Source organism: Oncorhynchus kisutch, unplaced genomic scaffold (genome assembly GCF_002021735.2).
Source record: "Oncorhynchus kisutch isolate 150728-3 unplaced genomic scaffold, Okis_V2 scaffold1359, whole genome shotgun sequence".
NCBI lineage: Eukaryota > Metazoa > Chordata > Actinopteri > Salmoniformes > Salmonidae > Oncorhynchus > Oncorhynchus kisutch.
Genome location: NW_022263304.1, coordinates 4,682 through 20,000, shown reverse-complemented (window position 1 = coordinate 20,000; position 15,319 = coordinate 4,682). Strand labels below are relative to the sequence as shown.

The 15,319-nt window shown below is 40.3% G+C and overlaps 1 protein-coding gene across 1 annotated transcript in view; it reads right to left on the bottom strand.

Annotated features, from left to right (window-relative positions):
* Positions 1-14,525, bottom strand: part of LOC109887002 (bone morphogenetic protein receptor type-2-like) — a 20,781-nt gene extending 6,256 nt beyond the window's left edge. The window contains exon 1 of the mRNA XM_031818390.1: positions 14,465-14,525. Coding sequence (XP_031674250.1) covers positions 14,465-14,524 — 60 coding nt within the window. The 5' untranslated portion in view covers position 14,525. The remainder of the gene's footprint in view (positions 1-14,464) is intronic.
* Between the last annotated feature and the right edge of the window lie 794 nt (positions 14,526-15,319).

Sequence of the window (15,319 nt, the reverse complement as noted above, 5' to 3'; positions counted from 1 at the left end):
GTGGTAGGTGTAGATGTGAATAAGGTAGAATAGCTGTAGTAGCTGTAGATGTGTATAAGGTAGAATAGCTGTAGTAGCTGTAGATGTGTATAAGGTAGAATAGTTGTAATAGTTGTAGATGTGTAGTAGGTAGAATAGCTGAAGTAGATGTGTATAAGGTAGAATAGCTGTAGCAGCTGTAGTAGGTGTAGATGTGTACAGTGCCTTGCGAAAGTATTCGGCCCCCTTAAAGTTTGCGACCTTTTGCCACATTTCAGGCTTCAAACATAAAGATATATAAAACAGTGTTTTTTTGTGAAGAATCAACAACAAGTGGGACACAATCATGAAGTGGAACGACATTTATTGGATATTTCAAACTTTTTTAACAAATCAAAAACTGAAAAATTGGGCGTGCAAAATTATTCAGCCCCTTTACTTTCAGTGCAGCAAACTCTCTCCAGAAGTTCAGTGAGGATCTCTGAATGATCCAATGTTGACAAATACAATCCACCTGTGTGTAATCAAGTCTCCGTATAAATGCATCTGCACTGTGATAGTCTCAGAGGTCCGTTAAAAGCGCAGAGAGCATCATGAAGAACAAGGAACACACCAGGCAGGTCCGAGATACTGTTGTGAATAAGTTTAAAGCCAGATTTGGATACAAAAAGATTTCCCAAGCTTTAAACATCCCAAGGAGCACTGTGCAAGCGATAATATTGAAATGGAAGGAGTATCAGACCACTGCAAATCTACCAAGACCTGGCCGTCCCTCTAAACTTTCAGCTCATACAAGGAGAAGACTGATCAGAGATGCAGCCAAGAGGCCCATGATCACTCTGGATGAACTGCAGAGATCTACAGCTGAGGTGGGAGACTCTGTCCATAGGACAACAATCAGTCGTATATTGCACAAATCTGGCCTTTATGGAAGAGTGGCAAGAAGAAAGCCATTTCTTAAAGATATCCATAAAAAGTGTTATTTAAAGTTTGCCACAAGCCACCTGGGAGACACACCAAACATGTGGAAGAAGGTGCTCTGGTCAGATGAAACCAAAATTTAACTTTTTGGCAACAATGCAAAACGTTATGTTTGGCGTAAAAGCAACACAGCTCATCACCCTGAACACACCATCCCCACTGTCAAACATGGTGGTGGCAGCATCATGGTTTGGGCCTGCTTTTCTTCAGCAGGGACAGGGAAGATGGTTAAAATTGATGGGAAGATGGATGAAGCCAAATACAGGACCATTCTGGAAGAAAACCTGATGGAGTCTGCAAAAGACCTGAGACTGGGATGGAGATTTGTCTTCCAACAAGACAATGATCCAAAACATGAAGCAAAATCCGGTCACAACTTGCAGGCTTGTTTTCGAGTTGCTGTGCGTTTTGTTGCTAACCTGTTTTGCTACCTGACAACTTTACGGTTTTCACTTTTTAATTACCGTTCATATATTTATTTATTTTTTCCTCAACTTTTTCACTCCGGACGCTTTATCTGGACACGATTCGTCAGGACCTCCAACAGCCGAAGCTAAGTAGTAACATTAACATGATGACTTCTAATTGCAGCCGCTGTACTCGGCTTACGGCGAGGATAGCTGTGCTGCAAGCCCAGCTTCAGACGCAATCGTTAGGCAAGGGTAATTTCAGTGTAGGAAAGGATGAAATAGCGTCTGTGGCACCAGTAAGTACAGATAGTAGTGTAAATCCCCTGGCACAGTCCCCGCAGCCGGACAACTTTCTCACGGTTTCTGGAAGGAAATGCTGTAGGAACGCTCAACCGGTGTCGCTCATTCAGCCGACAGAAACTTTCAACCGGTTTTCCCCATTAAGCAGCGGGTCGGAGTCAGAGGCCGATTCTTCTCTGGTCTCTACTCCTCCCGTTACGGGGTCTGAGACGCCGAAGCTTCCCACCATTAGCTCTGACAAATTGAAAACTCTAGTCATTGGCGACTCCATTACCCGCAGTATTAGACTTAAAGCGAATCATCCAGCGATCATACACTGTTTACCCGGGGGCAGGGCTACCGACGTTAAGGCTAATCTGAAGATGGTGCTGGCTAAAGCTAAAACTGGCGAGTGTAGAGAGTATAGAGATATTGTTATCCACGTCGGCACCAACGATGTTAGGATGAAACAGTCAGAAATCACTAAGCGCAACATAGCTTCTGCGTGCATATCAGCTAGAAAGATGTGTCGGCATCGAGTAATTGTCTCTGGCCCCCTCCCAGTTAGGGGGAGTGATGAGCTCTACAGCAGAGTCTCACAACTCAATCGCTGGTTGAAAACTGTTTTCTGCCCCTCCCAAAAGTTAGAATTTGTAGATAATTGGCCCTCTTTCTGGGACTCACCCACAAACAGGACCAAGCCTGACCTGCTGAGGAGTGACGGACTCCATCCTAGCTGGAGGGGTGCTCTCATCTTATCTACCAACATAGACAGGGCTCTAACTCCTCTAGCTCCACAATGAAATAGGGTGCAGGCCAGGCAGCAGGCTGTTAGCCAGCCTGCCAGCATAGTGGAGTCTGCCATTAGCACAGTCAGTGTAGTCAGCTCAGCTATCACCATTGAGACCGTGTCTGTGCCTCGACCTAGGTTGGGCAAAACTAAACATGGCGGTGTTCGCCTTAGCAATCTCACTAGGATAAAGACCACCTCCATTCCTGTCATTACTGAAAGAGATCATGATACCTCACATCTCAAAATAGGGCTACTTAATGTTAGATCCCTTACTTCAAAGGCAATTATAGTCAATGAACTAATCACTGATCATAATCTTGATGTGATTGGCCTGACTGAAACATGGCTTAAGCCTGATGAATTTACTGTTTTAAATGAGGCCTCACCTCCTGGCTACACTAGTGACCATATCCCCCGTGCATCCCGCAAAGGCGGAGGTGTTGCTAACATTTACGATAGCAAATTTCAATTTACACAAAAAAAAATGACATTTTCGTCTTTTGAGCTTCTAGTCATGAAATCTATGCAGCCTACTCAATCACTTTTTATAGCTACTGTTTACAGGCCTCCTGGGCCATATACAGCGTTTCTCACTGAGTTCCCTGAATTCCTATCGGACCTTGTAGTCATAGCAGATAATATTCTAATCTTTGGTGACTTTAATATTCACATGGAAAAGTCCACAGACCCACTCCAAAAGGCTTTCAGAGCCATCATCGACTCAGTGGGTTTTGTCCAACATGTCTCTGGACCCACTCACTGTCACAGTCATACGCTGGACCTAGTTTTGTCCCATGGAATAAATGTGGTGGATCTTAATGTTTTTCCTCATAATCCTGGACTATCGGACCACCATTTTATTACGTTTGCAATTGCAACAAATAATCTGCTTAGACCCCAACCAAGGAACATCAAAAGTCGTGCTATAAATTCACAGACAACACAAAGATTCCTTGATGCCCTTCCAGACTCCCTCTGCCTACCCAAGGACGCCAGAGGACAAAAATCAGTTAACCACCTAACTGAGGATCTCAATCTAACCTTGCGCAATACCCTAGATGCAGTTGCACCCCTAAAAACAAAAAAAATGTCTCATAAGAAACTAGCTCCCTGGTACACAGAAAATACCCGAGCTCTGAAGCAAGCTTCCAGAAAATTGGAACGGAAATGGCGCCACACCAAACTGGAAGTCTTCCGACTAGCTTGGAAGGACGGTACCGTGCAGTACCGTAGAGCCCTTACTGCTGCTCGATCATCCTATTTTTCTAACTTAATTGAGGAAAATAAGAACAATCCGAAATTCCTTTTTAATACTGTCGCAAAGCTAACTAAAAAGCAGCATTCCCCAAGAGAGGATGACTTTCACTTTAGCAGTGATAAATTCATGAACTTCTTTGAGGAAAAGATTATGATTATTAGAAAGCAAATTACGGACTCCTCTTTAAACCTGCGTATTCCTCCAAACCTCAGTTGTCCTGAGTCTGCACAACTCTGCCAGGACCTAGGATCAAGAGAGACGCTCAAGTGTTTTAGTACTATATCTCTTGACACAATGATGAAAATAATCATGGCCTCTAAACCTTCAAGCTGCATACTGGACCCTATTCCAACTAAACTACTGAAAGAGCTGCTTCCTGTGCTTGGCCCTCCTATGTTGAACATAATAAACGGCTCTCTATCCACTGGATGTGTACCAAACTCACTAAAAGTGGCAGTAATAAAGCCTCTCTTGAAAAAGCCAAACCTTGACCCAGAAAATATAAAAAACTATCGGCCTATATCGAATCTTCCATTCCTCTCAAAAATTTTAGAGAAGGCTGTTGCGCAGCAACTCACTGCCTTCCTGAAGACAAACAATGTATACGAAATGCTTCAGTCTGGTTTTAGACCCCATCATAGCACTGAGACGGCACTTGTGAAGGTGGTAAATGACATTTTAATGGCATCGGACCGAGGCTCTGCATCTGTCCTCGTGCTCCTAGACCTTAGTGCTGCTTTTGATACCATCGATCACCACATTCTTTTGGAGAGATTGGAAACCCAAATTGGTCTACACGGACATGTTCTGGCCTGGTTTAGATCTTATCTGTCGGAAAGATATCAGTTTGTCTCTGTGAATGGTTTGTCCTCTGACAAATCAACTGTAAATTTCGGTGTTCCTCAAGGTTCCGTTTTAGGACCACTATTGTTTTCACTATATATTTTACCTCTTGGGGATGTTATTCGAAAACATAATGTAAACTTTCACTGCTATGCGGATGACACACAGCTGTACATTTCAATGAAACATGGTGAAGCCCCAAAATTGCCCTCGCTAGAAGCATGTGTTTCAGACATAAGGAAGTGGATGGCTGCAAACTTTCTACTATTAAACTCGGACAAAACAGAGATGCTTGTTCTAGGTCCCAAGAAACAAAGAGATCTTCTGTTGAATCTGACAATTAATCTTAATGGTTGTACAGTCGTCTCAAATAAAACTGTGAAGGACCTCGGCGTTACTCTGGACCCTGATCTCTCTTTTGAAGAACATATCAAGACCATTTCGAGGACAGCTTTTTTCCATCTACGTAACATTGCAAAAATCAGAAACTTTCTGTCCAAAAATGATGCAGAAAAATGTATCCATGCTTTTGTCACTTCTAGGTTAGACTACTGCAATGCTCTATTTTCCGGCTACCCGGATAAAGCACTAAATAAACTTCAGTTAGTGCTAAATACGGCTGCTAGAATCCTGACTAGAACCAAAAAATTTGATCATATTACTCCAGTGCTAGCCTCTCTACACTGGCTTCCTGTCAAAGCAAGGGCTGATTTCAAGGTTTTACTGCTAACCTACAAAGCATTACATGGGCTTGCTCCTACCTATCTCTCTGATTTGGTCCTGCCGTACATACCTATACGTACGCTACGGTCACAAGACGCAGGCCTCCTAATTGTCCCTAGAATTTCTAAGCAAACAGCTGGAGGCAGGGCTTTCTCCTATAGAGCTCCATTTTTATGGAACGGTCTGCCTACCCATGTCAGAGACGCAAACTCGGTCTCAACCTTTAAGTCTTTACTGAAGACTCATCTCTTCAGTGGGTCATATGATTGAGTGTAGTCTGGCCCAGGAGTGGGAAGGTGAACGGAAAGGCTCTGGAGCAACGAACCGCCCTTGCTGTCTCTGCCTGGCCGGTTCCCCTCTTTCCACTGGGATTCTCTGCCTCTAACCCTATTACAGGGGCTGAGTCACTGGCTTGCTGGGGCTCTCTCATGCTGTCCCTGGAGGGGGTGCGTCACCTGAGTGGGTTGATTCACTGTTGTGGTCATCCTGTCTGGGTTGGCGCCCCCCCCCCCTTGGGTTGTGCCGTGGCGGAGATCTTTGTGGGCTATACTCAGCCTTGTCTCAGGATGGTAAGTTGGTGGTTGAAGATATCCCTCTAGTGGTGTGGGGGCTGTGCTTTGGCAAAGTGGGTGGGGTTATATCCTTCCTGTTTGGCCCTGTCCGGGGGTGTCCTCGGATGGGGCCACAGTGTCTCCTGACCCCTCCTGTCTCAGCCTCCAGTATTTATGCTGCAGTAGTTTATGTGTCGGGGGGCTGGGGTCAGTTTGTTATATCTGGAGTACTTCTCCTGTCCTATTCGGTGTCCTGTGTGAATCTAAGTGTGCGTTCTCTAATTCTCTCCTTCTCTCTTTCTTTCTCTCTCTCGGAGGACCTGAGCCCTAGGACCATGCCCCAGGACTACCTGACATGATGACTCCTTGCTGTCCCCAGTCCACCTGGCCATGCTGCTGTTCCAGTTTCAACTGACCTGAGCCCTAGGACCATGCCCCAGGACTACCTGACATGATGACTCCTTGCTGTCCCCAGTCTACCTGGCCATGCTGCTGCTCCAGTTTCAACTTCCACCTGACTGTGCTGCTGCTCTAGTTTCAACTGTTCTGCCTTATTATTATTCGACCATGCTGGTCATTTATGAACATTGAACATCTTGACCATGTTCTGTTATAATCTCCACCCGGCACAGCCAGAAGAGGACTGGCCACCCCACATAGCCTGGTTCCTCTCTAGGTTTCTTCCTAGGTATTGGCCTTTCTAGGGAGTTTTTCCTAGCCACTGTGCTTCTCCACCTGCATTGCTTGCTGTTTGGGGTTTTAGGCTGGGTTTCTGTACAGCACTTTGAGATATCAGCTGATGTACGAAGGGCTATATAAATAAATTTGATTTGATTTGATTTGATCTACAATGGAATGGTTCAAAAATAAACATATCCAGGTGTTAGAATGGCCAAGTCAAAGTCCAGACCTGAATCCAATCGAGAATCTGTGGAAAGAACTGAAAACTGCTGTTCACAAATGCTCTCCATCCAACCTCACTCAGCTCGAGCTGTTTTGCAAGGAGGAATGGGAAAAAATTTCAGTCTCTCGATGTGCAAAACTGATAGAGACATACCCCAAGCGACTTACAGCTGTAATCACAGCAAAAGGTGGCGCTACAAAGTATTAACTTAAGGGGGCTGAATAATTTTGAACGCCCAATTTTTCAGTTTTTGATTTGTTAAGAAAGTTTGAAATATCCAATAAATGTCGTTCCACTTCATGATTGTGTCCCACTTGTTGTTGATTCTTCACAAAAAAATACAGTTTTATATCTTTATGTTTGAAGCCTGAAATGTGGCAAAAGGTCGCAAAGTTCAAGGGGGCCGAATACTTTCGCAAGGCACTGTATATGGTAGAATAGTTGTAGTAGGTGTAGATGTATAGTAGGTAGAAAAGTTGTAGTAGGTGTAGATGTGTACTAGGTCGAATAGCTGTAGTAGGTGTAGATGTGTAGTAGGTGTAGATGTGTAGTAGATAGAATAGCTGTAGTAGGTGTAGATGTGTAGTAGGTGTAGATGTGTAATAGGTAGAATAGCTGTGGTAGGTGTAGATGTGTATAAAGTAGAATAGCTGTAGTAGCTGTAGATGTGTATAAGGTAGAGTAGCTGTAATAGCTGTAGATGTGTAGTAGGTGTAGATGTGTAGTAGGTGTAGATGTGTAGTAGGTAGAATAGTTGTAGTAGGTGTAGATGTGTAGTAGATAGAATAGCTGTAGTAGGTGTAGATGTGTAGTAGGTGTAGATGTGTAATAGGTAGAATAGCTGTGGTAGGTGTAGATGTGTATAAAGTAGAATAGCTGTAGTAGCTGTAGATGTGTATAAGGTAGAGTAGCTGTAATAGCTGTAGATGTGTAGTAGGTGTAGATGTGTAGTAGGTGTAGATGTGTAGTAGGTAGAATAGTTGTAGTAGGTGTAGATGTGTAGTAGATAGAATAGCTGTAGTAGGTGAAGATGTGAAGTAGGTGTAGATGTGTAGTAGATAGAATAGTTGTAGTAGGTGTAGATGTGTAGTAGGTGTAGATGTGTAGTAGATAGAATAGTTGTAGTAGGTATAGATGTGTAGTAGCTGTAGATGTGTAGTAGGTAGAATAGTTGTAGTAGGTGTAGATGTGTAGTAGATAGAATAGTTGTAGTAGGTGTAGATGTGTAGTGGGTAGAATAGTTGTAGTAGGTGTAGATGTGTAGTAGGTAGAATAGTTGTAGTAGGTATAGATGTGTAGTAGCTGTGTAGTAGATATAATAGTTGTAGTAGGTATAGATGTGTAGTAGCTGTAGATGTGTAGTAGATAGAATAGTTGTAGTAGGTATAGATGTGTAGTAGGTGTAGATGTGTAGTAGGTGTAGAATAGTTGTAGTAGGTATAGATGTGTAGTAGCTGTAGATAGAATAGTTGTAGTAGGTGTAGATGTGTAGTAGATAGAATAGTTGTAGTAGGTGTAGATGTGTAGTAGGTAGAATAGTTGTAGTAGGTGTAGATGTGTAGTAGCTGTAGATAGAATAGTTGTAGTAGGTGTAGATGTGTAGTAGATAGAATAGTTGTAGTAGGTGTAGATGTGTAGTAGGTAGAATAGTTGTAGTAGGTATAGATGTGTAGTAGCTGTGTAGTAGATAGAATAGTTGTAGTAGGTGTAGATGTGTAGTAGGTAGAATAGTTGTAGTAGGTAGAATAGTTGTAGTAGGTATAGATGTGTAGTAGGTGTAGATGTGTAGTAGGTGTAGAATAGTTGTAGTAGGTAGAATAGTTGTAGTAGGTAGAATAGTTGTAGTAGGTATAGATGTGTAGTAGGTGTAGATGTGTAGTAGCTGTAGACATGTAGTAGTAGGTGTAGATGTGTAGTAGTTGTAGATGTGTATAAGGTAGAATAGTTGTAGTAGGTGTAGATGTGTATAAGGTAGAATAGCTGTAGCAGCTGTAGTAGGTGTAGATGTGTATATGGTAGAATAGTTGTAGTAGGTGTAGATGTGTAGTAGGTAGAAAGGTGGTAGTAGGTGTAGATGTGTACTAGGTAGAATAGCTGTAGTAGGTGTAGATGTGTAGTAGCTGTAGATGTGTAGTAGGTAGAATAGTTGTAGTAGTTGTAGATGTGTATATGGTAGAATAGTTGTAGTAGGTGTAGATGTGTAGTAGCTGTAGATGTGTATAAGGTAGAATAGTTGTAGTAGTTGTAGATGTGTAGTAGATAGAATAGTTGTAGTAGGTATAGATGTGTAGTAGCTGTAGATGTGTAGTAGGTAGAATAGTTGTAGTAGTTGTAGATGTGTAGTAGATAGAATAGTTGTAGTAGGTATAGATGTGTAGTAGCTGTAGATGTGTAGTAGGTAGAATAGTTGTAGTAGATGTGTAGTAGATAGAGTAGCTGTAGTAGTTGTAGATGTGTATAAGGTGTAGATGTGTAGTAGGTAGAATAGCTATAGTAGGTGTAGATGTGTAGTAGATAGAATAGCTGTATTAGGTGTAGATGTGTAGTAGGTGTAGATGTGTAGTAGGTAGAATAGCTGTGGTAGGTGTAGATGTGTAGTAGGTAGAATAGCTGTGGTAGGTGTAGATGTGTATAAGGTAGAGTAGCTGTAATAGCTGTAGATGTGTAGTAGATAGAATAGTTGTAGTAGGTGTAGATGTGTAGTAGATAGAATAGTTGTAGTAGGTATAGATGTGTAGTAGCTGTAGATGTGTAGTAGGTAGAATAGTTGTAGTAGGTGTAGATGTGTAGTAGATAGAATAGTTGTAGTAGGTGTAGATGTGTAGTAGGTGTAGATGTGTAGTAGGTAGAATAGTTTGTAGTAGGTGTAGATGTGTAGTAGGTAGAATAGTTGTAGTAGGTATAGATGTGTAGTAGATATAATAGTTGTAGTAGGTATAGATGTGTAGTAGCTGTAGATGTGTAGTAGATAGAATAGTTGTAGTAGGTGTAGATGTGTAGTAGGTAGAATAGTTGTAGTAGGTATAGATGTGTTAGTAGCTGGTAGTAGATAGAATAGTTGTAGTAGGTATAGATGTGTAGTAGCTGTAGATGTGTAGTAGGTAGAATAGTTTGTAGTAGGTGTAGATGTGTAGTAGATAGAATAGTTGTAGTAGGTGTAGATGTGTAGTAGATAGAATAGTTGTAGTAGGTGTAGATGTGTAGTAGTAGTAGAATAGTTGTAGTAGGTATAGATGTGTAGTAGATATAATAGTTGTAGTAGGTATAGATGTGTAGTAGCTGTAGATGTGTAGTAGATAGAATAGTTGTAGTAGTTGTAGATGTGTAGTAGGTTGTAGAATCGTTGTAGTAGGTAGAATAGTTGTAGTAGGTATAGATGTGTAGTAGCTGTAGATAGAATAGTTGGAGTAGGTGTAGATGTTAGTAGTAGTTGTAGACATGTAGTAGTAGGGTAGATGGTGTAGTAGTTGTAGATGTGTATAAGGTAGAATAGGTGTAGTAGGTATAGATGTGTAGTTAGCTGTAGATGTGTAGTAGATAGAATAGTTGTAGTAGGTGTAGATGTGTAGTAGGTGTGTAGAATAGTTTTGTAGTAGGTTAGAATAGTTGTAGTAGGTATAGATGTGTAGTAGATAGAATAGTTGTAGTAGGTGTAGATGTGTAGTAGATAGAGTAGCTGTAGTAGTTGTAGATGTGTAGTAGATAGAATAGTTGTAGTAGGTATAGATGTGTAGTAGGTGTAGATGTGTAGTAGGTAGAATAGTTGTAGTAGGTGATAGATGTGTAGTAGCTGTAGACATGTAGTAGGTAGAATAGTTGTAGTAGGTATAGATGTGTAGTAGTTGTAGATGTGTAGTAGGTAGAATCGTTTTAGTAGGTGTAGATGTGTAGTAGCTGTAGATGTGTAGCAGGTAGAATCGTTGTAGTAGGTGTGATGTGTAGTAGGTAAAATAGCTGTAGTAGTTGTAGATGTGTAGTAGGTTAGAATAGCTGTATAGTAGGTGTAGATGTGTAGTCGGTTTAGAATAGTTGTAGTAGGGTGTAGATGTGTAGTCGGTAGAATAGTTGTAGTAGGTGTAGATATGTAGTAGCTGTAGATGTGTAGTAGGTAGAATAGTTGTAGTAGATGTGTAGTAGGTAGAATAGCTGTAGTAGTAGGTGTAGATGTGTATAAGGTAGAATAGTTGTAGTAGGTGTAGATGTGTAGTAGCTGTAGATGTGTAGTAGGTAGAATAGTTGAAGTAGGTGTAGATGGTATAAGGTAGAATAGCTGTAAAAGTTGTAGCAGCTGTAATAACTGTAATAACTGTAGTAGCTGTAATAACTGTAAGTAGCTGTATTAACTATAGTAGCTGTAATAACTGTAGTAGCTGTAATAACTGTAGTAGCTGTAGTAGCTGTAATAACTGTAGCAGCTGTAATAACTGTAGTAGCTGTAATAACTGTAGTAGCTGTAATAACTGTAGTAGCTATAATAACTGTAGTAGCTGTAATAGCTGTAGTAGCTGTAATAACTGTAGCAGCTGTAGTAGCTGTAATAACTGTAGTAGCTGTAATACCTGTAGCAGCTGTAGTAGCTGTAATAACTGTAGTAGCTGTAATAACTGTAGCAGCTGTAATAACTGTAGTAGCTGTAATAACTGTAGCAGCTGTAGTAACTGTAGCAGCTGTAATAACTGTAATAACTGTAGTAGCTGTAATAACTGTAGTAACTGTAATAACTTTAGCAGCTGTAATAACTGTAGCAGCTGTAATAACCGTAGTATCTGTAATAACTGTAGTAGCTGTAATAACTGTAGCAGCTTGTAATAACTGTAGTAACTGTAGCAGCTGTAATAACTGTAATAACTGTAGCAGCTGTTAATAACTGTAGTGGCTGTAATAACTAGTAGCTGTAATAACGGTAGTAGCTGTAGTAACTGTAATAACTATAGTAGCTGTAATAGCTGTAATAACTGTAGTAACTAATAACTGTAGTAACTGTAGTAGCTGTAATAACTGTAGTAACTGTAGTAGCTGTAATAACTGTAGTAACTGTAGCAGCTTTAATAACTGTAGTAGCTGTAATAACTGTACAGCTATAATAACTGTAGTAGCTGTAATAACTGTAGCAGCTGTAATAACTGTAGTAGCTGTAATAACTGTAGTAACTGTAGCAGCTGTAATAACTGTAATAACTGTAGCAGCTGTATAACTGTAGTAACTGTAGCGGCTGTAACAACTGTAGTAGTTGTAATAACTGTAGTAGCTGTAATAACTGTAGTAGCTGTAATAACTGTAGCAGCTGTAATAACTGTAGCAGCTGTAATAACTGTAGCAGCTGTAATAACTGTAGTAGCTGTAATAACGGTAGTAACTGTAGTAGCTGTAATAACTGTAGTAGCTGTAATAACTGTAGCAGCTGTAATAACTATAGTAACTGTAGTAGCTGTAATAAACTGTAATAACTGTAGCAGCTGTAATAACTGTAGTGGCTGTAATAACTAGTAGCTGTAATAACGGTAGTAGCTGTAGTAACTGTAATAACTATAGTAGCTGTAATAGCTGTAATAACTGTAGTAACTAATAACTGTAGTAACTGTAGTAGCTGTAATAAACTGTAGTAACTGTAGTAGCTGTAATAACTGTAGTAAACTGTAGCAGCTTTAATAACTGTAGTAGCTGTAATAACTGTAGTAGCTATAATAACTGTAGTAGCTGTAATAACTGTAGCAGCTGTAATAACTGTAGTAACTGTAGCGGCTGTAATAACTGTAGTAGTTGTAATAACTGTAGTAGCTGTAATAACTGTAGTAGCTGTAATAACTGTAGTAGCTGTAATAACTGTAGCAGCTGTAATAACTGTAGCAGCTGGAATAACTGTAGCAGCTGTGAATAACTGTAGTAGCTGTAATAACTGTAGTAACTGTAGTAGCTGTAATAACTGTAGCAGCTGTAATAACTGTAGTAGCTGTAATAACTGTAATAAAGTAGTAACTGTATAACTGTAATAACTGTAGTAGCTTGTAGTGGCTGTAGTAACTGTAATACTGTAGTAGCTGTAGTTAACTGTAGTAGCTGTAATAACTGTAGTAGCTTGTAATAACTGTAGTAGCTGTAATAACTGTAGCAGCTGTAATAACTGTAGTAGCTGTAATAACTGTAGTAGCTGTAATAACTGTAGTAGTTTTAATAACTGTAGTAGCTGTAATAGCTGTAGTAGCTGTAATAACTGTAGCAGCTGTAGTAGCTGTAATAACTGTAGTAGCTGTAATAACTGTAGTAGCTGTAATAACTGTAGTAGCTGTAGTAGCTGTAGCTGTAGTAGCTGTAATAACTGTAGTAGCTGTAATAACTGTAGCAGCTGTAATAACTGTAGCAGCTGTAATAACTGTAGCAGCTGTAATAACTGTAGCAGCTGTAATAACTGTAGCAGCTGTAGTAACTGTAGTAGCTGTAATAACTGTAGTAACTGTAGTAGCTGTAATAACTGTAGTAACTGTAGTAGCTGTAATAACTGTAGTGGCTGTATAACTGTAATAACTGTAGCAGCTGTAATAACTGTAGTAGCTGTAATAACTGTAGTAGCTGTAATAACTTTAGCAGCTGTAATAACTGTAGTAGCTGTAATAACTGTAGCAGCTGTAATAACTGTAGCAGCTGTAATAACTGTAGTAGCTGTAATAACTGTAATAACTGTAGCAGCTGTAATAACTGTAGTGGCTGTAATAAACTAGTAGCTGTAATAACGGTAGTAGCTGTAGTAACTGTAATAACTATAGTAGCTGTAATAGCTGTAATAACTGTAGTAGCTGTAATAACTGTAGTAACTGTAGTAGCTGTAATAACTGTAGTAACTGTAGTAGCTGTAATAACTGTAGTAACTGTAGCAGCTTTAATAACTGTAGTAGCTGTAATAACTGTAGTAGCTATAATAAATGTAGTAGCTGTAATAACTGTAGCAGCTGTAATAACTGTAATAACTGTAGCAGCTGTAATAACTGTAGTAACTGTAGTAGCTGTAATAACTGTAGCAGCTGTAATAACTGTAGCAGCTGTAATAACTGTAGCAGCTGGAATAACTGTAGCAGCTGTAATAACTGTAGTAGCTGTAATAACTGTAGTAACTGTAGCAGCTGTAATAACTGTAGTAGCTGTAATACTGTAGTAGCTGTAATAACTGTAGTAGCTGTAGTAACTGTAATACTGTAGTAGCTGTAGTGGCTGTAGTAACTGTAGTAGCTGTAGTAACTGTAGTAGCTGTAATAACTGTAGCAGCTGTAATAACTGTAATAACTGTATAGTAGCTGTAATAACTGTAGCAGCTGTAATAACTGTAGTAGCTGTAGTAGTAACTGTAATAACTTGTAATAACTGTAGCAGCTGGAATAACTGTAATACTTCCGTAGCTGTAATAACTGTAGTAGCTGTAGTAACTGTAGTAGCTGTAGCAGCTGTAATAACTTAGAGCTGTAATAACTGTAGTAGCTGTAATAACTGTAGTAGCTGTAATAACTGTAGTAGCTGTAATAACTGTAGTAGCTGTAGTAACTGTAGTAGCTGTAGTAGCTGTAATAACTGTAATAACTGTAGCAGCTGTAATAACTGTAATAACTGTAATAACTTTAGTAGCTGTAATAACTGTAATAACTGTAGTAGGTGTAGTAACTGTAGTAGCTGTAGTAACTGTAGTAACTGTAGTAGCTGTAGTAACTGTAGTAGCTGTAGTAACTGTAGTAGCTGTAGTAGCTGTAGCCATCTGACCTCCAGTTGTTTGAGGTTGTCCAGGTCCAGAGAGCTCTCAGAACCAGCTCCCTCCATCATGTGAGATTATGAAGGCCCTGTTTACCACCTCCTGAGAATACATACACAGTCAGACAGAGGCTTAGGTCACGGGGATAAACAGAGATAAGCATCATATTATTGTCTGGTCATCACCATGGTTACTCACTGTGATCATGCGGTAACCGAAGAAGGCAGCAAAGATGATGACAGCCAGCACAGAGACAACAGCCAAGGAGATGACTATGGTCTCTTCACACTGCAACTGGTTGTCTACAGCAGGACATAAACAACCTGTTAGTCTGTCTCTAACCTTAGTAGTATTCTGGTGGTCTACAGCAGGACATAAACAACCTGTTAGTCTGTCTCTAACCTAGTAGTATTCTGGTGGTCTACAGCAGGACATAAACAACCTGTTAGTCTGTCTATAACCTAGTAGTATTCTGGTGGTCTACAGCAGGACATAAACAACCTGTTAGTCTGTCTCTAACCTAGTAGTATTCTGGTGGTCTACAGCAGGACATAAACAACCTGTTAGTCTGTCTCTAACCTAGTAGTATTCTGGTGGTCTACAGCAGGACATAAACAACCTGTTAGTCTGTCTCTAACCTAGTAGTATTCTGGTGGTCTACAGCAGGACATAAACAACCTGTTAGTCTGTCTCTAACCTAGTAGTATTCTGGTGGTCTACAGCAGGACATAAACAACCTGTTAGTCTGTCTATAACCTAGTAGTATTCTGGTGGTCTACAGCAGGACATAAACAACCTGTTAGTCTGTCTATAAACTAGTAGTATTCTGGTGGTCTACAGCAGGACATAAACAACCTGTTAGTCTG